Source organism: Rhea americana, unplaced genomic scaffold (assembly GCF_003343005.1).
Source record: "Rhea americana isolate MKP2758 unplaced genomic scaffold, rheAme1 scaffold_57, whole genome shotgun sequence".
NCBI lineage: Eukaryota > Metazoa > Chordata > Aves > Rheiformes > Rheidae > Rhea > Rhea americana.
In genome coordinates this window covers 4,709,367-4,731,796 of record NW_028186723.1, presented here as the reverse complement: position 1 = coordinate 4,731,796, position 22,430 = coordinate 4,709,367, and the positions used below count along the sequence as shown (strand labels likewise).

General features: G+C 35.3%; 1 protein-coding gene across 3 annotated transcripts in view; it reads left to right on the top strand.

Moving 5' to 3' along the window:
* The window catches only part of CACUL1 (CDK2 associated cullin domain 1), a 41,673-nt gene extending 19,534 nt beyond the window's left edge, over nucleotides 1-22,139 (top strand). Inside the window, exons 4-9 of one of the 3 annotated variants that reach the window (XM_085319047.1) lie at nucleotides 353-448; nucleotides 4,321-4,423; nucleotides 13,005-13,094; nucleotides 16,203-16,341; nucleotides 17,315-17,358; nucleotides 18,987-22,139. In XM_085319047.1, coding sequence (XP_085175173.1) covers nucleotides 353-448; nucleotides 4,321-4,423; nucleotides 13,005-13,094; nucleotides 16,203-16,341; nucleotides 17,315-17,358; nucleotides 18,987-19,027 — 513 coding nt within the window. In that variant the 3' untranslated portion in view covers nucleotides 19,028-22,139. The remainder of the gene's footprint in view (nucleotides 1-352; nucleotides 449-4,320; nucleotides 4,424-13,004; nucleotides 13,095-16,202; nucleotides 16,342-17,314; nucleotides 17,359-18,986) is intronic. The other 2 variants (XM_085319049.1, XM_085319048.1) reach the window with 2 other exon arrangements.
* Nucleotides 22,140-22,430: the final 291 nt, after the last annotated feature.

Here is a 22,430-nt window from a genome sequence, read left to right as displayed (position 1 = left end):
TGGTTGTGGATTCTAGACTTAACATAGAACTTTTCAAAAATGTGTGATATTTAAATGTTTTGATTTGCTTATGCTAAATGCTAACTTATTATAGGCATACCATTTAATATTGGATATGCCATTTGCTAGGCACTGACACGCAGTTATTGGCAAAACCCAGTTGCTATTAAAAACCATTTTTGTTGGAGGGAGTTATAGTAGAAACTCTGGAATAATGTGTGGCTTGCTTTGTGTGGACTTAATCGATCAAATACTTTTTAATTTTTGGAGTTTTGCTGTGAAAGCATAGCCCATGGTGTTCCAGATCTTTCTCTTGTTAAAATTAAAACCTGCTTTTTACGGTTTCTTGCAGGCCAGCCCTCCAGATCTCTATATTGAAAGATTTAACATAGCTCTTGGACAGTATATGGGAGCATTGCAGAGCATTGTGCCTCTTTTCATATATATGGTAAGTTTTAGAAAATTCTTTCAAGTATGTCCATGCACAAGATGTTAACTGAAAGTGAAGAGTAAAATGTGGCTATAATTATTTTTTCGTGTAGAATTTTATTAATGCCTGATTTTGCTACCTGCATAACAGTTATGATCACATCTTATGGGGAAAGGAAGGTAAACTAGTGCTTTTAAATTGAGTAATTTACAATTGGTTTTCTCTGATACTTCCTTCTCAGGAGGRGGAAAAGTTTTTTCTTTTGATTGGAAAAAGGTCTTCCCAGGTAATTAGATCATTATTTATATTTTTTGAACAGAGATAGCTTATTGGCTTGTTATATGGCTTGRTAGTTTTGCTAGGTTACAAAGACGACGATTTCTTCCTCCAGACTGCACTGATTCAGACGAGACTGATAATGTTTTCTGTCTTACAGACAGAAAAATAGTCTGTATTGTTTATTGTCTATGTCACTTGGTCAGTCAATCTAGAGCATTGACTGGATGAAGCAAATTTGTTTTCTTAGCTCTGTCAGGCATACTTGCAGAAGTTCAGAAACCATTAGCTATAGTTGTTTGTCCTGCAGATTTTGGAATATATGAAGTCTTCTATATCTCTGAGGTTTATTATTTACATAGTTTTTGTCAAAGTGCCAAGATTTTTATTGCCTTTTTATTGTAATGAATAACATAAGTTTGGGTTATGACCTTCTCAGAAATGATATTTGCATTGGCATCATTCAGAAATAAGGAGTAAAGGAAATATTTGTTCATAAACTAAAAAGAATAAAAAAGTTATTTAATCAAAATCTGTTTAAATCTTATTAAATTTCTGAAGTGATTGTTGTTGATAGGTTCCAAAAACTTGGAAAGCAGTATCTTTAAAAAGCTAATCTGTGTTTTAGTAGATGTACATGAAACCAAGTAATTTGGTATGGTCTTTCAGTACGGGGTAACCATGTAGATTTGTTACCTTGAAAGAAAAATTTGGCTTTCTTCCTGAACTGGGTGCCCTCTAATCTACTCTTTATCTAGTTAATATAGAATGGAATCCATTTGCTACAGACTTTTTCCCTGTTTCCTCCTTTGAAATGCTGGGAAAAAGTAGGAAGAGGCTTTTTTTTTTTTTTTTTTTTTGATGCCAGTTGTTTCACCACCTGTATGTGCTCAACTTGTTTACTGCAGGCAGATGTTTAAGTGACCTCATACTTCTCTGCATTTGTAAATGGATACTAAATTATAAGCTGTTCAGGTCTATATTTTTATAGAAGGCTCACATCTGTCAGGTCCTTGGTCAAAATCCATCCTCAGCAGTTAAGACTGCAGTATTTGTAACATCCAAGAGAATGTTCATGATAATGATGAAAACCTTTGTTTTTGGCTAGACAAGGTGTAACTGCTGAATAGATTTCAATATTTCATTCCTCTTAATGGCCTTAACACAATCATGTCTTCAGTGTTGGTCAGATTGTTGTACAATGAGCTGACCTCTAGAAGAAAGGCTTAARCCATACCTGAGTTTCTCGGATATTGATACCTGCTTATCTTTCTACCTGTCTAGTAAGCCTTTAAGTGACTTTGATGCATTTTTCCAAGTAATACTGATATGGCTTAGGTAGTGACATCTTATATGAAAAGTCTGCCAACTTTTCTCCCAACAAGAATGAGAAGGCTACAGTTCTTGTGCTGTCTCCTTTCAGCGCTGTTGACTGGAAGCAAAGGATTTATTTTAGGTAGGGTTTCATAGTTAAATCTTCAAGTATAACTTCTTCCTGTGTACRAGTACTACTGTGTTGTAACTCTCCTCCTTAAAATTGTTTTTGTTGCTTGTTTAGTTATAAAACTCAAGGTATATGCTTTTTCAAGTCTTGCAGAAGAGTCGCTGCTTATGCATGTTGCGAGATGCATGCAAGAAGGATATGATGCTTGGAAAGGAATGGAGTTAGTTATTTCTTTAGTTGGGTGCATCTCATCTGTCAGCTTAGAAGGTGCATTAATTTAACACTGTCAAATTCTGGATCAAATCGGTAGACTGTTGCCTTGTGATACTGTGGTCATTCCTGTRTGTTGCACCAATGCCTATGTGATAGTACTAACTCAAAGCTCAAGATAGAAATGGTTTAGGAAAMTAAGTATGGTGAAAGACTAAATTATGGTGTGTTGCTTAGCACTTGAAAGAATTTTTCCAGTGCATCTTCTACGAAGTGCTGTTACACAGAATAATATAATTACAGAACAGTTGRGGTTGGAAGGGGTATCTGGAGATCATCTGGTCCAAACCCCCTGCTCAAGTAGGGTCAGCTAGAGCAGACTTCCCAGGGCCATGTCCTGTCAGGTTTTGAATATCTTGGAAGGGTGGAGGCCCGTATCTTTAGGCAACCTGTTCTAATGTACAACCACTTTTTTTTTTTAATGAATTTCTGTTGCAAAGATAATTAACCCTTGACAAAAAAATATTAAAAATGAAGTTAGTCTTTTTCTCACAATGTAAGTAGCTCTGTCTGTAGAGTCTTTCCTTCAATATCTTTACAAAGAACAGGCCCAGATGAGGGGGAAACAACTGAGCCCTTTATTAAAGGCTATATTGTAGGGTAGCTAAAATGAGAACTGGCAATGGGAAGCTGCTAAATTTTTAAAAAATCTTATTTTTGTTCATTGCTGCAAAGGAAACCTAAGCTTTGATGGGGTATGATTCAGCCCTAAGAATGCCTTTGTTTTAACAAGTTTGTTTTTTATTAAAAATAAAATAACAGCAGTTGATGCTGAATACTTTCTTTGAATATGTACATGGTTTCTGAATGGCAAGTTTATTATAATAGGTTTGTAGTTTTGGTAATGGCTAAGAGTATGGGTTTCAGGAAAAAAAATAAAGATTGTTCTAATAGCTTTTTGAGGRTGTATTCTATTTGTTTAAATTCCTCAATGCTTCAGAAGAAGACTCGATTTAAATTATGAGAAGTTTTTTTCCCCTTAAACTCCTCTTTACAAYCAATAAATCTGTTCCAGATAATCAAAAATAATGTACCAGCACACTTAAGTTGATCTGTTACWATGTCTAGTTAACTTTTTATTATATATCTTGTCCAAATGAAGTCAATACGTCTGTCTGTACATCAGTATTGTAAAGATAGCAGATTTATTCTGAAACAGCTATTTATTTCAGTATCTAAAACCCACCTATGAATGAAATGTAGACAGGAAATCTTGCTATTTATTGCAGACTTGGAATTGAGGAATAACATGAAATATAATATTAGGTTTAAAACTCCTCAAGGAATCAACCAATAGAATTTCCTCTGAGGAGTGAAGAAAAGAATTTATTATTAATGCCAAATGGGTCGAGGTAATAAAATTCTAAAAATTTTAGCATAGTTCAATTTTGTATAACTTTGTATATATCACTGATTTCTGCAATTGTTTTAATTTATTTTGACTCTTGATCCTCTGAGGTTGTCAATGAAGCACAAAAGCAGCTAGCTCTACTRATGATTTATTATTGCAATATACCTGTTTTAATGGCTTAATCATTTTTAGACACTAGTAAAATGTTTATTTTGTTATAAACATGATGTCCTATTTTGGTATTATAGTGTTCATAAAGTTCTAAAATGAAGTGTATTCCCATAGGCCTTCTAGGCATRTTTCTTTTTATTTTTGTTAACTCAAAGTATGTAAGTAGTTTCATTAGTATGAACAGTAGCATGTGCATTCATAATTCTAAATACATTTTTATTGCATAGAACAATTCTGAACAACATAAATGTAGTTACTAAGTAGAGCGCTTTACGTGTCAAATAATTTGTTTAAAAATTTTGAACTGCTTTTACTCAGGGGAAAGCGTTTACCTAATTTATGAAAACCAAATGTAAAAGCTTCTGTCTGTCTTTCCAGAATAAATTTTACATAGAAACCAAGCTTAACAGAGACTTAAAAGATGACCTTATAAAGCTGTTTACGGACCATGTTGCAGAAAAGCACATTTACAACCTAATGCGTAAGTAAACTTACTGACTTTTTCTTAAATTGAGAGTCTGGAAAGCTGCCATTTTTTCAGGTGTTGTAGAAATCCACAGCAAATAGGGAGAAAATGACAAATGGCTAGTAGACTTAAAAATACATTCCTTTACAAGGCATATTGAGGAAGGCTGGCTTTTTTCTGTTTTGTTTTTAGTTACTGGTAAAAAATGTTTTGAAGTTGAGCCTTTGTTACAACATATGCATTTTCTTTTATTCTGTGTGAAAGAGTATGGCACACTTCAGCTGTGTTTTTTTTAGCATGATTTTCGATGAAGTCATGGTTGCCCCAGTATGTTGGAGAAGCAGTGTATGTTTTCTCTTAAGACTCATGATTTTGATGCGTCATGATTTTGATAACTAACRTTTTATTGTGCTGCTATTTATGCTTTTGTTTTTCTAATTTCATTATTAAAATATTTATGGATGCCATAAGAATATGGCATGGTCAAAGAATGAAGATACAGGATATTGTCATGCTGTACTATAGAATTCCCAACTAGTTAGTGAATTGCCTAATATTGACAGCCCTTTCTCTGTAAAGCTGAAGGAGTAATGCAAATAAAATATGCTTAGTGCTAAGCTTCCCTTTAAGTGTTCGTGTAGTTAACTCCATGTGGTGAACCTCTGTGCTTGCCTGCAGCCCTGCTGACRTCAGTGTGTGTTCGGGTAGGCATAGGGATCTTGCTATTGGCAGAGTTATTCTTAGAGAGGACAAATAGCAAARGCTGAGGTAATCAGTCTTGGAGTTTAAATTGGAGAATGTTTGCACTAGTGACGGGCAGTTTACTAACACCTCGGCAATACTGCAGTGGTAGGTGCTTTATGCAGTATGATAGTTCTTCAGAACTGTATGGAATTCATTATCTAGCCTTACACCCTACATTGTGGTATGCTGGCCCTGCTGAGTCTCTGTTTTCATCCAGCTTCCCCGCATCTCTTTTCTGAAGCAGTTACTATCTGTATGCAATACAGAGACCAAGTTAAGGTGATTGGCATCAAGCTGTATTTCTCTTCTCTTTCTATTTAGGTGGTAATGCTCTGTTTTCTTCAGTGAAAGGCTAGAGGAAGGTGGCTTTGTGGTTTTGGGTCACTGTGAACCTGGGCATCCTGGGAGAGAAATGAGTGAACAAGATTTATGTCCTGGGGTTAGGGAATCTTGTGCTCTGRAAGAATGGGAAATGATGATTTCTAGTGACAACTTGTTTCTGTCATCTGGAAAACCTCCTAACAGCTTTTAGCCTTGTAGCAGATCAAGTCACCAAGAAAAGAGCAGGAGAACAAGAAATGACAACCTGTGGACCTGATGCTTTACTTTATGCTAGAGAGATTTAAGAATGTCATGAAATGTGGTAATGTCTGCCTATCACAAGACCTCAATTTAATTGTATGTGCGTGTTCTAGGCAGTGAAAAAGTGTATATTAATGAGAAAACAAAAGTCTTACATAGTCAGATTCTTAGGATATTAGTATCTTCAGAACTGTCTTGCTATATAATTCATTTTCTGTGACTTGTTATTATGATAATCAAATAGGAATTATAAAGTTGTAATGAAAGGAAAAGTACTGTGATGTGAGAGAAAAAATTCTGGTATCTCCTACTTTTCCCTRCCTGTGTGGTGTTTGCAGAAATCAAAAGAAAAATACATTGAACTAATAAAGCTGCTGCCTGCTTTGTTGCTATATATGGTGAGCACTGTTAACCTTTTGGATTTCATTTCAGTCTTACTTTCACTTCTTAAAACTAAGTTGTTTAGCATATGTTTTACTCTAAAGACTTTTATGAACTGTTAACTGTGATTTAACTTTGTTAGATCTTAGTGGTGCCTTTAAAATAAGTAGAAGTRTGTCTAAATAAATGTCTAAACTTACTAATTAGGAAATTCGGTTATTTACTGGAAAATAATTGAAGATGCATGGCGTGTGGTGTAGTACTGCAGAAGTACTGGGAAAGTTGTAGTATTGTCTTCTGTCTTTCTCACKTATTCTTTTAGCTTACTGAATAGATGTGGATTTATTAATTTCATTTTCAGAAGTGTAAGGGCTATAGGAAAACAGTATATATATCTGGGTGTGTTTATACTTTACTTACGGGTATACTCTTCCACTATGTGAGATACTATTTTCTGATACTTGAATGTAGATTTGGTTCAGCAGAAAGGTGTATTGTGGGGAAAAAGATTAAGGCTTTGAGTAGATGTGCTTAGGAAATTAGTCATTGAATTTTTAGTTTATGTACAAAAATGGAGTTCTTGGATGTCTCTTAGAGATGTAGCTGCCACTTCAGCATGAAGAAACGTGCTCTCCACTCCATATATTAGAAAAAAAATCAGTTTAATCAGTTTGAGAACTAGAGTTAGAGGGAAAGAATAACATCTATTTTTGCTCTGGAAACTTGTTAGTATGTTTTTTCATGCACCGAGACTTCTGTTTATAGAATCTTATCATTCTGTCAAAGCCTGGAAGCTGGCATTTCTTTTTGAAGTTGTATTCAGGAAGGACTATAATTACATTTCAAGTTCACTCGATTTAAGAAAATGTTCCTACTCCATTTAAAACAACCAGTCAAAAGATGACTAGCAGATAGGGAAAGTGAAGCACTGATTTCTTAGTGTTCGATCTTGCTCAAACTTCTACTGTTTAAAAAGGCCCCAATCCTTGTGCTGGTTAGTTGAAGGTAGGAAGATGCAAAATGAGCTCTGGATACCAAGTTTTTTTGTGGGAGAATTTGAACAAAACGAAAAAAAAAATGGACAGTATCTGTGAACAAGGCTGAGAATTTTTTATTCGCAGTATTGTGTAAGTGAACTTGACTTGGGCAAACTTGTCCAACTTTTTGGACAGGGGAAATTTAAAAAAAAAGTCTGTTAGTATCTAGAGTGCTTCTGAGCTGTTAAATATTATTGAAAATTATACGGTACACAGATGTACAAACACAGTCATGTTTATGCGAAATACATGCTTGCATGTATTTGTCAAGTTGATGCTCATCAAAAGAAAGTAGACTCATATGAAATAATATGAAGTAGACCCCATATGAACATAACCTAATTATTTTCCTTSTAAAGCTTAAAGCTGGCTCTTGCTGGTAAGGAGGTTTAGGAGAACTTACTCTGTGTAAAACTACTTAACTAAATATAACAAGCAAAAATGCACCATCTTACTTAGAAGAGCTTCYGAAATACGAAAAGATGCAGATAATACCTATTTGCCATTGAGGAAGTGGTGGTGGAGAATGCTGTCCTTGTTCCTGCTGAGTCCTGCATGAGACTACTGCAAAAAGTAAAATTTGAAAAGTACAGCTTTTCTGTCCTTGTGCAGTCACTGTCTTTTCTAGTAGGATAGACCTGGGTTTTCTGACATATAATCTCAGTGCCATGGAAACATCCTGCTTGTGTGTTTTTTTTTGTGTTTAGAAGAATGTTAAATTATATGAACTTTAAGTGTCTTTAGTGATGAAAATAAATTAACAGGTCCTGAAACTCATAATTCTTGGTGTTTGCAGTAGATAAAAATCAGTGGTAGAGAGTGGTTTATGAGTAACAACTGTTTTTATCTTTTTGGAGATCAACAGCTTTGTGCCCAAAGCAAATTTACTTTTAAACGTTAATAAACAAGTGAATAACAGTGTACTGTTGTTTCTGCTTGTGGATGGATCAATTGGTTTTCAATTACAAGAGTTAGCAATTACGTCTGTTCTCTTCCTAGAAGCTAGAGAAAGGAAGTTGAGCATTAGACTGTAACCCTGCTCTGGGAGGTTTTTGCAGCATCTTGGTATTGAGAAGCAACAATAACTTAAACTGGTCACAAAGGTGAGGAGGGATTTAGAGACGGAATCTGAGGAAAATAATTTTTCTTATTCTTTGTTAAGAGCAGTAGTATTCTCTCCCTGTTGTGGGTGGGTGGGGGGGACTAGGTTATATCAAACTGCTTACTTATGGCACTTCCAACTACATGGTCGTGTTAGCGTATCATTTTGATACTTCAGTTATTTCTACCTGTGTGTGCTTGTGTGCACTTATTAGCGTTTTTTCTTCCCTTTCATGTTTGTGTTTTGCATTCAGAAGTGGCTTCTGTTCTTGTAAAAATATAAACCTGTGCTAAGGAACTAAGCTTTGTTTAAACTGTGCAGTTACTATAATTCTATTGTTATTATTGTGCATTTGTGTATGTAGAATCTCCATTCTTACCATTGTGTAAGGACTCAAATTCTGTGGAAATGTAAAAATGATTATTCTGCAAATTCCCATGAGTTCAGAGGAGTAGTATAAATATTGGAGTTAAGTACTAAAGAGTTCATACATTGGGATTAAGTTTTCTCTAATGAATTTATTTTATTTTGTAGCTTTGTTACACATATCAGTTCTACTTCTGTTTAGCTCTATTTGGTTTTATTCTGCTTCACTCTGCCCTATCTGTGCAAAATACTGCAGATGGAGTTGTCTGGAAGTAGGTAGAAGGAGTCCGCATAGCTTCTCTGTTGCAGTCTTTAATTATTCTAGAGAGACTTGAGTGAAATGGCTAATTAATGCCTTTAGTTGTGAAAGTTTTTGGAGATGCTTTTATTGTGAATATGTTTTACACTTTTTTAAAGTGTTGAATAATTATGTTTTTGAGCATATCTGCCTTAACCCATACTTGTATATGATTTGTTAAAATATTTTATTCTGAAGTTCTACTTGATCACCACAAGGGAAGAAAAATCTTGTGAGCCTACATGCAGAAGTTTCACTGTTTGCCCAGAAAAAAATACATTTTTGCCAAGCGAAATAACTCTGCTTTGAAAGGAATTTTAAAGGATAGGAAAAGAACCTTAGAATAGTGAACTCTTAGTTCTGGCAAGTAAATCTTGAGTTATGAACCAATGAACTTGTATTGTCTATTGTCTAGAGCATATTGTCTACTCCTCTTGTGATTACTGGAGTTCTTTATCTTGCCTCAAGTACCCCACTGTAATTATGAAGTAGCTTAAACCTTCATTAAGGAATAATCTGCTGCAGTATTACTATGGAGTAATAGAATACACTTGGTTACTGCAGAGTACCTGAAGTGCTGCAGGTTCATATCTGAGTGACTCCAGTATGGTTCATCCACCTGTTCCTCCAGTATCCTGAGGCAATTACGGGTATTGTCTTACTACAGTTTAACAATATTTTAAATCATCTTACAGCTTTCTGCATTCAAAGCATTTCATCATGGGAACCCACACTTCTATTCTTTGATTCTGCCATGGGTTATTTTCAAAGCTATTTGCGGTTAATTAAATCTCTTGCATATTGGTTACTTGTGAAGTAAAATTGCATTTTGCAAACTAAACATTGTGGAGGTGGTCAGATAGCATCATGTCTATCATTACCACTGTTGTTCACCTGAGATTTTATTTTGTTCTGCCTTGCCCTGCCCTATTGATGTAAGTGCTGCAGGCAGAGCTGTTTAGAAATAGGTAGAAGGAGTCTACGTAGCTTCTGTTATAGACTCACATTAAAAAAGTAAGAGCCTAAACTTTATGAATTGCAGGTATTTTGTAAATGTAAGATTGTAAAACTAACTTCTGTGTCTGTAACAGCTGCTCCAGCTCTTATTCTTTCTCGGCTTTCAAATGATGCTCTGTTTAAAAAGTAATATTGGATTGAACGTTTGGGTAGGAATTCGTTAGGTTTCATTGCAAAATTGAGGATGACTTTGTGAATGAGTTACATCCATTTTATATTTACATCTTTGTCTATAAAACTGAGTTGAGATTTCCAAATACAGAGAGATTTGGAGTCCTGTTCATTTCTGTGGGAATCCTTCTGAAAATACATCTCCTACAGCGACATTATTCATCCTTTAGATATTGATATCTAGCTTTTGGAAAAAGTATAGGCTGGATTGCAATTTGTATTGTAGGGTTTAATGAATTAAATATTCTTTTTTTTTAATCTGGTTGAGAAACAACAGGAAATAACAATAATATAACAAAGTAATGGCATGTTGAGTATAGTACTGTTGTGTTTGTATGCATGACTGTAAATCAGGAGTGGGCGATTTAGACTTGCATTGTAGCATGTGGTGTAAGGTGTTTGCCAAGACCAAAGAAGTGTTGACCTGTCACACTGCAACAGACTGATGAAGAAGATAACTTCTGTACTAAGAGAATTGATCTCCAGGTGAATTCTCTCACTGATCTTGTTCATGAAATTAGTTTCTACCTGGGGTATGGTCAACAATCTAGAATAAAAAAAATTACTGATCATTTGACTTATCACAAATACATCTATTCACAGGTGATCTAATAGGATCATAGTGAAATTGAGTTTCATAGGTGAAAATTAGCTTCAGAAGAAAACTAGGAGAAATACTGCATGTTTGTACTAGTGAATTATCCTTGATTATTATATTAAACTATTACTTACGCAAATAATTCTGCCATCCAGCAGCACTTTGAACATATTAAGGGACTGCTTGTGGGGTGTGTGTACAGGTTGCAGTGTTGGCTTTCACCAGTTGAAAGAAAAGAGGAACATGTTGCACACCTGGCATGTCTGTAATACATGAGACATATCTGAGAGGAATGAGGTTGGGAGACAATCTAGAGGACTCTAAGCCTCTTGGAAACTCTTCTGTGATCCATATATACCATAAAACACAACTTTCATTTGTCTCTGCCACCTACTTTTCTGTATTATTTTTCAAAAAGTGAATTGTAGGGTGACAGTATATGTAAAGGCGTGGTCAAGGTATGTGCATCTTGTTTCAGATTTCAGCTGAAATGGATGGAATGCATCTGCCCTGAAGTTTCTCATTTACTCAAAGGATATAAATAGTTACATGTGTAACTGTAGCTGTGGGGTAGCTTGCTTTAAAGTTTGAATTTGTCCCCCAAGCAGTTCTGAGTGGCTTTTTTCTCCCACAGTATGTACTGTCCGTGTACAAGTATATGAAATAGCTTCTGAAATATTTTTAAATTGCTTTTACTGACTATAACCTGGACATTACTGGAGAGTGCAGTTCTCAGTTTACCAGTAATAACTGAGGTAGCTATGTTAATCCAACTGTTTCTTAGAATTTTTTAAAATTTTAATGTTCAAGTGACTTAACTCCAGGTTTTGTGGTCTATATTACTGCTTAGATTTACTCTGTTTTAAGTTGTTATGTGTATATAGAATGAGCGTAATAGAACATGTTAGAGTATGATAGAAAATATGAATAACAAATTTACAATTCTTTGGCCATTTTAGAGATCTTTTGGTGAGACTTGTATTGAAGTCGCTATAGTTTAATTAAAAACATGATAATTTATGGATTATGTATTATATCTATATATCTGCCTTGTAAAGCCTTCTCTYTTCAGTTTTACAAATTGGAACTTTCTTAGCTGCCAGGAAGCTGTTTTAAGAACAGTGTTTAGGGAAGAGGCTGTAATGAGTCATTACAAATCAAATCATAGGCTCTTAGCATTTCAGGGCTTCAACTGTGGAAGGGCCCTTTTAAGATGAAGTTATCTGTAAACTAAATTATCTGTAACAGTTATATTTAGCTGCTTTRACTTGGATTGAGAGATTAGAGAAGAATTGTTTTCTTGGTCAGTCTCCCTATTTTGTGAGCTGCTTTACCCAGTTTCAGGGTAATATGCAAGAGTTGTCCTTTTTMTGGTAAGTGCCATAGTGGCAGATGCTAAAGATAGAACTGGAGAAGTTCTGGAGTTGGGGAAGGAAAAAAAAAGTATCCATACTGCAAGCAGAAGAGATATGCCTTTTAGATARAATGGTAACAGTCATTTCTCCTTTATATAGTAGGTTATATAATGCACGAATCCTTTGTAGAAAACTAAAAACTGAGAAGCAGCAGCTGGAGTAACTTTACTCGTTTCTTTGTTTTTTTATGATACCTGAGCCTTTAGCCTGGCTTAAATTTAATTTGAGGTTTGTGCATATATATGAATTATAAAATAGACAAATACAATCTGCTGCTACTAACAGGTTTTTCCACAAGACACAGATGCATTATTGATATGTTTACTACAGATGATACCAAGAATGAATTAGAAATGTTCTTTCTTGTTTGAAGAACAAACAACTTTTTCTTATTTGATTTCATATTCATTTTCATACTTACTTGTACTTCATTCATAGATCTTCAATCCAGCCTCCATTTTATGAAAAAGATGTTAAATACCATCATGCAAGGATTTGTGGGCCTGTTGGTGTTTACCACAGCAGTGTTCATAGTGAGAGACTACTTCTAAAAATAGTTTACTTCAGTTCTGTGTTGAATACTTAAAAAGCTTTTGCTTGTTTGTTTTTATATCCTTACAGGTCCAGATACCTAACTGAAAAAGGATGAAAATAACTTATTTCACATTTTTATTATGCATAATTTGAATAGGATACTCTTACATAAGGTCATCTTTTATTACTCCTGAATGAAGCTGTCAGTCAGATACCTGGCTGTTTCCTTTGTGAGAACATCAGATAACAGAAAAAGTAGAACTAACGAGTTTCTTTTACACAAAACTATATGTGTAGGAACCTTTCTTTTTGACTAAGATGATGGCTAATTATGTCTCAATTTTATTTCAGCTTTACTTTTGGAAGCTCAGTCAACACCGTTTCAAATAACTCCTTCAACCATGGCAAATATTGTGAAAGGCCTGTATACACTAAGACCAGGTAAAAAAGAAAAATCTTTAGGAGTAGCTCATACTGTGGTTCTAAAATGTTTCCCTAAATATGTAGTCACCATGTTATGTGTATTTAAAAAAAGAAAAAAAAAAAGATGCAGTCCATCATAATGTTTAGCTGTACTGTGTAATGGCCCTGACTGCTTACTGCCCATCTCTGTGACCTGTACAAGGTGGAATGATGTCCACATGGATATCATTCATCTTACTAAAAACAAAACAAACAAACCCACCCCCAAAGTGAAAGTGACACGGAAGCATAATTCTTGTGCTTTATACACATAAGGAAAGAAGGCTATTTAATGAGTCAGTTATGGCAGAAATTTAGAAGTGGAACTAATGAAATGCTGAGAGTTCTATTGCAAATAGTCCTTCAGAAGGCCTGATCTTGACGTGAAATAAATGGCTTTGTTCTGTGAAACCATTATTTAGTTGATACTGTTTCATGGAAGAGCTTAGTTCCTGAGTACATCATAGGCAACTTGTCCAACAATAATTGCATTGACAGGAAGCCCGTCATGTAGATTTTAATCAATTTTGTACTGAAAACTTTGTTTTGAGGTTTGGAGACTTCAGTAGAACTCTAGACTGTATTAGAAAAGAATTTAGCAGTGCAGGAAGTGTTTAAAATACCCACAGATAAACGGTGCCTGAAGTTTGCTATGGACTTGATTTTTGTGCTTAAATGGCAGTTCACATTTTTTTTAAGCAAAGTGCAAAATAGCATACGAACCACTTTTCTGCAATTGAAGGTGACTGGATTTCATATTTCTAACGCAGCACTCTTATATGTTGTAAGTCATGCCTGAGGAATATGGAAGGCTTCCAAAATACTACTTGTTCCTTTTTCCATTTGTCTTCTGAATTTGAAGGTTTAATTTTGGAAACTCTTTCTTTATAACTTTGGGAATTAGTAATATAGACTAAAAAAATGTATTAATTCAAGTTCTGGGCTTTTGGTGCAAATGCCCAAATATTGTCCAGCAAGATTTCCAGAAAAATCAGGAGTTAGTGTTGCCTACTCTGAACATGTCTTCTTTTTAAGTGCTTCAGCCAGATATCCATCAGGATTGGAGTTCATATTTTGCTAGACAAATTTTATCTTCTGTGTAGTGTTTTTGAATGTTGCATGCAAAATAAGCATTCAGATAAGTTTAAGAGCAAGTTTGATTTATGTGCAGGTGATGATTAGGGTTTGTATGGTCAATTTTAGAACAARCTTGTGAAGAATATCTGTCTTCTATGAATAAAGCAGACTATTAAAGCAGAGTATAACAGTTCAATGTATTATATGCACTGTGGTCAGACAGCTTTTATTTTTTAATTTTAAATGAACAATCTTTCAGCAAAGCTAATGATTGTTGTTTGAAGGAGAGAAAAAAGAAAGAAAATAAAGAACTTTAACATCATTCAAACAAAAGGAGCACAGGAAACACTTCTGTTATTTTTTTTTTAAAAAAAAAAAAAGGTGTTCTTTGGTGCTGGTCCTTGAGAAGTAATTCTGAAACAATTACAMCAAGAGTTTGTCTAAGGTAGTGGTTCTCGAACTTTTGGAGTGCCTCTTCCTTACTCCTCTCTTTTTTACCCACGTTATGTATACTGTGCTGCATTTCTTGTTCAATGGGACATGTTCCTTTTTATGTATCATGGAAATAGAGGACTAAATGGAGAACCATGGAAATAAAGCAGAAAATCTGGTCACTGAGAGGTGTCTGGGGGATTGGACCAGCATTGGGAAGCCTTTTCTTAGACTATGGAGCAATCTCAGAGGTGGGAAGATACTGAGTAACTTTCCACAGTAAGTTTCCACACAGTCTACGATGGTGTCACACTGAAACACAGAAACCTAAGCTTCAAGAATAGCATTTGTCTAAAAATACTTTTACAGAACAATGAGGTGGGAAGAGTAACAGGACTAACTGGAGAGGAGCAAAAAGGGTAATGGCAATGGAGAGTTTTGCCACTCTTCTAAAAATGTTCTCCCTGTCGGCTGAACTTGGGGAGCCCAGAGCAGCTCTCTTCAGCAGGCTCATAGAAATGTGCAATCGATCTCTTTAGAAACTGTCCTCTCATTTTTCTTTCCCTTTAGGAATACAGCTATTAGAGGATTTCTTTATTAGAATGTTTGGCTGCAGTTTAAAACTTTTCTTTATTGAGAAAGAACTTGTGAAATACTAACCTGACTCATAAGCTCTCACAGGCTAAGGAGTAAATTCTCCAGGACTGTCTGATCTTTTTAATACTGGAGTGTGGACTCCAGTTACGGTATGTCTCAGCAGAATACTCTCCAGGAATTCAATGTTTACTAATCCTAATATTTACTTGTCAAAGTAGAAGTAATTGGAGCTTAGTTTACCTCAACCAGTAACCATACCCTGGAATTGGATAAAAACTTGCTGTGTGCCTTAGTGAATATACTTAAAAGCATCCCTTTTTTCCATGTGAAGAGGAGGTTCTGACTCAGCATCCCTGAGGAAACTGTTTCAGATGATCTGATTGTTAAGGTATATTGGCTTAGTGGTTGTGTGTATCCTTGGGATTGTTTAGCTTCGTAATGTCATAATTGAGGTTATCTGCATGGGTTTATTGTGAGGCACAACAAGAAACGACTTTCACCTTAACGACAAGGAGGGCAATAAAAAAAAAATCTTAATCTAGATGTAGACATCTGATTTTAACAATCTGAATTCTACTTTTAAGACTTGGATTCTGAGGTCTAAGTGTCTAGTGAAATATTGAGAATGGTGTCCAGATTCTTTACACTTTAACCTTGTTTATGTTYGTATAAAAGGTGTGGATAGTTACTGTTATGAACTAATAGCATTTCATATGTGCTGTGGGAAATGACTACAAAAGTGAAAGACTTCAAAGAATGCGTCCTACAATTACATAGCTTTAGTACCAATGGTGATGCATACTTTTGATGGGAAAGCTCTTAAATAAACATACATGTGATTTTTGCCTGATATATATAATTCAGGATCCTAAAAGTTATTTTAAATTAGATCAAAAATGCTAATTCTTTTCAGAATATAATTTTTTTACAAAAAAACCCTCTTCCACGTTTTATTTTTTGTCATTTTCGCTCTTCTTACAGAATGGGTACAGATGGCACCAGCTTTATTTTCAAAATTCATCCCAAACATTCTACCCCCTGCTGTGGAATCTGAGCTTCAGGAATATGCTGCTCAAGACCAGAAACTTCAAAGAGAGCTTATGCAGAATGGATTTACTAGGTAATAATTATTAGCCTTCAACAGCAGTTGTTCTGGACAATGTTGAAACTGTAAAAATGTATGCACCTAGAAATATTGAGAAATATTTTGAGTTAATCGACACAATCATTCTTTCAGCCTTGTACCTAAGCCATTTATTTTCTATAAAATGATGGTTTGATAATTTTTTATGATGTTTCTGAAAATGTCAGTTGATTGCTTCTCCCTGTCCCCAGAATTAATTAAAACAGTGCAATTGACTGTTGTAAATTTATTATTTATTTTTAGTATTTATTGTAAAAGGACATTCCTTTTCTGAGTGGGTCTTGATTTGGGGAAAAAAAAARGAGCAAACAATAGAAGGGATAGCAGAAAATGTTCTTTAGCTATACTGTTTGCACAGAACTGTGCCTATTGCTGTCTGGTCTTTTACTGATCTGTCTAGGCAGAAGCACAGCACTTTTGCCACAACACTGTACTACGTTTATAGTAGCCCGATAAACCAAGATCRGGCTGGGGAAGCTACCGTGCTGTTTCTGCTATACTTATTTCTGCATGAAAAAAAACTTCYGTCTTTACTGTCAACAATGGAATAGAGAGAATTGGGCCCCATAGTTTGAACACATGCCTGATATGGGTATGGTAAATCTTAAACCTGCTACTGGATTCCATGCTCTAGTTTCACTTAAAGGTAATCTCTCTCTTTTTACAAAATCTGGTAAATGAGTGAGCTTCAAAATTGTACTACTGATCCAAATGAAAATGCTTTTGTAGACTCACCATTTGTAAAGTAGGAAAGAGAGGAAACTGCTTTTGTTCATTGACTTTCTGTAGAGAGAACTTTCTTTGGATAGATTTGTATGTAAAGTAAGGCATTGAAAACAAAGCCATAAAATGTGGGCTGAGAAGAGCAGTGCTTTTGTCCTGAGAAGTAAGTTTGAGATGGTTTGAAATTGAGTAGACATATAATATCTATCTTTCTGCTGTTCTGTAGGGGTGACCAGTCACGCAAGAGAGCTGGAGAAGAGTTAACTTACAGTACGTATGAATCTTGTACTCTAGTATTTTATTAGCTCTGGTTATAGTTCGTGCCAGAAAGCAAGAAGAGATGGACTATTTTTGTGCATGTGTTTCTCTAGCTGGTATTCCTCTTGAACTGTCCTACTTATATTTTATTGCAAATCTAATTTCCTTTCATAGAATGATAGACCTCACAGGCAGCTTAGAAGCAGTAGTCTTGGCTTTATTTCTTAATGAGGATTTTATTTCTTTTAATAAGGATTTTGACAGTCTTGCCTGACAATTGCATAAGTGTGCCAAGGAAACATAGGCTCAGTTGTAACTAGATAGTTGCAGAACTGTCTAGTAGAGTATTCTCAAAGGAGTAAGCAGAGCTTCTTCTGTTAAATTGAGGGATGTCAGATGGTCACTGTCCGATGTGGCTCTGCAGGGGTACAATAATCAGAATTTATGAACAAATTTGGAAAAGAATAATGTGGGTGCACACTGAATATGAATTCTACCCCTGCCTTTTAGTGTGCTGTGGCCTGTTGCAGATTGGGCATACAAGTAATGATGGGCCTTTGGGTTTTGGAGGAGAGAAGGAGGTGTCAAATGCAGCTAGCTGTCTGCTGATGTAACCACTAGCATTCTGAGTAATAGTACACACTTCAGGTGCAGAGCCTGGCTGACTGCAAGGCTTCTGCAGCTGCCTTTTAAGGTAGAAAGATACCCTAGCTACTGAGGTTTTGATGCTGTGATGCTTGTGCTTCATTTAAGCACACAGCTGAAGTCTTAAGAGCATGATTGCCCAAAGTCTTTACCTAGTCTGTATACACATATAGGCAATGAAATGATGAGCCAGTCCACCTCTGGTCTAAATTACTCTTTGCTTATTTTTGTACATAGAGTGGAAAGTTTAGAGAGGTTGTACTTACCACTTGGAATGGTCAACTATGTCTTTAATATAAAAAATAACCTGAGCTGAGATACTGAAAGCTGCAATTTGATTACAAATGTTCAAGAGTCTTGCAGCAGGGAAATTCTCTTCCAATTGTAGATAAAATTTGTTGCTGCAGGTTTAACTGTGAGGCTCTTCACTTTATTTTCTTAATTCCTCTGATAAAATTTGGAGATGGGTGCGGAATGAGGAGAGTGATATTTCCATTCCCAATTGGCTGCTCTATTCCAGAGATCCCTAACTGGTGTGCATTCACAACCAGTCCATCAAGAATCGGTGACTATTTTCTACGCTGAGTAAACAGTTTACACAGGAGAAAATCTAGTCCCATATATTCTAGGTCAGGATTTAGAAATAAGGTCCTGATAGCTTTTCATTAAGTAGCCATGGGAGTTGAATAATGGTGTCTATTCTGGTGCTATTGYTGATTTCAGTTCACTTTATTGCATTCTTTCTGCCTATTTTTTTATGGTGCTTTAAGCATGATCACTTTATATCCTTCTCTAAAATGTCATACGGCATTGAGCTCTTACTACAATCTGAAATAAATGAATGGCTGTTTAATTGATACATCAGCTTCAGTTTACATTGTTAATGTTTTGCAGGTAATGTTGTTTTTAGGATTGTTGAGGGGGGTGGGGGACAAAGGACATGGAGTGCAAGTTTAATGTGAGAGAATTTCTTCAACTTTTTTATATAATTTCAGATGGCTCATCAGCTTGTGCAAGCTCCAGGGGGTACAGATAGTGAATATACTGGATCAGCTTCTAATCCTAGCCAGAACAGACACTGGAGGAGCACAGGTGGTATCCGGAGCCTCCTTTGGCAACTGCTGATACTCGAGCTCTGATACGAACTATGCCTCGAAGAAGAGTTTTGGACTTTCTTCTTTATATAATAAAATGTCAGTTGCTGCTACAATTGGGATGACTTTGAAAGACGTGATTCCTTGGTCTAGTCTCTCAATAAGTTCTTGTTCTGCGATTTTTATGAGGAACACACCTTGAAAAACAATCCTTTCAAAGTGGAAATGGGCAGCCGAAATCAGCAGCTTCCAAAAGTATTAGAATGGAAGAATCTTTTTTGCACTCTTTTCTTAATATTAAGAACATTCTTAAAACTAGTTAACACATCAGTGTATTAGTTTTTAAACTTTAAGGTATTTTCTGGAGCTTTTACTTAATAATAATAAAGTTTCATTATTTTGCAGTATTTGTTCATTAGTACAAAAATGCTATCACCTTTTAAGAGTTGGTCCCATATAAATATATTTTCTGTCAGGGAGTTTTAAATTTTAAATTTTTTTAGCCTGTTTTTTTGTAACTTCCTCTGTTTTAAAATCTGTTTCCCTGTATGTTTGTACTCCGTGCCTTCAGCTTGTGCACTTTGCAACTTTATAGACCATATTTTGTTATCGCAAAATATGTTCCTGAGGGAAAACTTCTGATGTGAACAAACATGCTGCAAAGTCACGCTTTTCTCTTGCATCAGTAGGAAATGAATTTAGGAAGCAAAGATGAAAAGTTGAATTTACGACTGTCGCTAACAGTGACTTGATGGTTTGTCCCTTTTTATTTTTCATATATATTGATGTTTAATACTGGGACCAACTCTTGTAGAATCCCTCTCATTAATTTTTCATTGGCTTCCATAATTGCAATAGATTAAGATGTGAATTCTAGATGGAATGAAATGCTAAGATGTGTTTTATACCGTGTTGTATAAAAAAAAAACTGTCATAGCTAAATTTTTTAGGATGGATTGTGGGTAAGATTTTCCAGTCTAGTAGGTCTACAAAGTATCTCCATCAGCCCAAGGCAGACTTGCACCTCATTGTCAGAGGATGATGGTACCTGTCCGAGATCACTTTGTGGCTCCTGTGCCATTTCTCTTGTTTAGGGGATGTGATGGGAAGGTGATAGTAGATGCAGTCAGGGTATCACCACATTGAATTGCAAGAGACGCACAACAGAAAGAACAAGTTATAAATGTGGCGTAATGCATCCATATGTACCCGTCACCCTCCCTGCTTCCAGTCTTGCGTGAACTCAGCTGGGATGCAGTTGAGGAGACTGAGATCGGTAGATCAGGCCCTATGGTCTGAATCTTAATCATTATGACATAGGTTTTAATCTGTAGTATGGCTGATGCAGCTCRTTTATGAGGGGAGAAATGTACTTGAAAGAGCAGCTTGACTACAGATTTTTTATTAACTGGTGACTATGGATTTATTTTTTATCAGCTTTATTTACAAAGAGAAATGAGCTGGTTATGTAAGACCTTTCTGAAGTGAAGCAGAAGTTTATTCAGTTTTGTCTCACATAACTCTTATGCCTGCATTAAACACACACACACACACACACACACACACACACACACACACACACTCTCTCTCTCTCTCTCTCTCTCTCTCTCTCACTCACTCTTTATGCTTGTATGAGTTCATTACAAAATGCAGGAAAAAGACAAAAAAAAAATAGATGCGGCAGGGACAAAACTTCTTTTTCTTTCTACTTTGTAGCTTGACTTTGTGTAAATGAATTTAATTCTATCAGTTTCACATTAATCACTTAGGCAATGCCTTCAGTTTGGAGGCTGGGAGGAAAAAAAARGGGGGGGGATGAGAATGAAAAGGATACTGTTGTGATCAACAGAGTCCAGTCTGATTACCTATATATTTCTTTGCATATTTGCAAAGCCTATTTAATTTTGGCAGTTTTTTTCTTTTTAAATTAAAAATTATTACTTCAGTGGGTTTTTTCTTTGTAGAACAATGGCAGCAATCTGATCTCATACCTATTAGTAGAAAACAGAACCACTCTTAGTAGGAATTTTCAAATGTTCTTAGTGTTTGTTCCAACTTTGTTCCAAGCTACTTCAGTAGAAGCAGAATTAGGCTAAAACTGAGGGGCTTTAAATCCAGCTCAACGCAAAGGAAAAGTTAATGCTAACAGGGAATAAATACTGATTTGCCATCTTCTATTTTTTTAGTCATTTTTGGCTTTAAACAAAAATGAAAACTCTGACAGTGTCCTTAGCTTTTTAATTTAATCTGTGTGCTGAGATGACAATATTCTTGAGTTAAGAATAGATGCAGTAACCTAATTTTGTTAAAGTTTGTTTACAACTTCATTACAATTCTAGTTCACATAATAGAGTATACAATCTTTGTCAGCTTTATCAAGTGATCACAATTCTTTCTATTTTTAAAATGATTTTACTGGTTTGAGTTTGTAAATAATGTGTAGATCTTTTGTCACACGTTTGAGGCAAGGGTTTTAACATTCACTTTACACTGCATTATATTTGGACACAAACTTCTAGAACAATAATGCCATCAAAGGTAAAGCATTCCTGTTAGTGTGGTTCACTTACCCACTATGAATAGTGCTTGAATGCTTTTCAGTCATATGTAGCATTTTCACTTGGCCATGAAACACARGACATCTGTTTGTAAAGCGCTGTATTATGTTGTAAACTTGGCATCAAACATTCTGTATTTTTTGGCATTATTAACATAATGCTGAAAGACTGTTTATCTGTCTAAGATTTTATCATTGTGACTGAGCATGAAACAGTACAGCATAATATACTAAATTATTTTCTCTATAAACTTGCATTTTACTTACAGTAAAACTAACTTGGCCAGTTTAAACATTGGTGCTGTAAAGCCATGACTACAAACAGCATGATCCTAATTACACTATTTGATTTACCCCAATGACCTGTGGTAAATTTATTGCATCTGTAGCTTACTCTGTTAAGATTAAGCAGTAAAGTTGGTTATACAATGGATGTCCTCTTTATGTTGCATTGATTCTGTAGCCAAACTTGCTACATTAAAATATTTTTGGATGAATTTTATTTCTTGCTTTTGAAAATATAAATATTCAACAGTATAAATATATTTCAACTTGTCCTGCTGACTACCTTGTTTCTGGGAAATTGTCACTGTGTGGCCAAGGTGATCTTTGATGCAGGCRGATGATGGACATTCTATGTAGATAAGCATTCAACTCCTGCACAGTTGGATCTCCTTGCTGCCTTTATGCAGTTTTTGAGGAAGTGTTTAAATGAATACTTTCAAGAAAGTTTTTTGACTCCTGTTGTTTGATAGAAATGTGATCAGCAAGATTCATCCCTTTAGCAG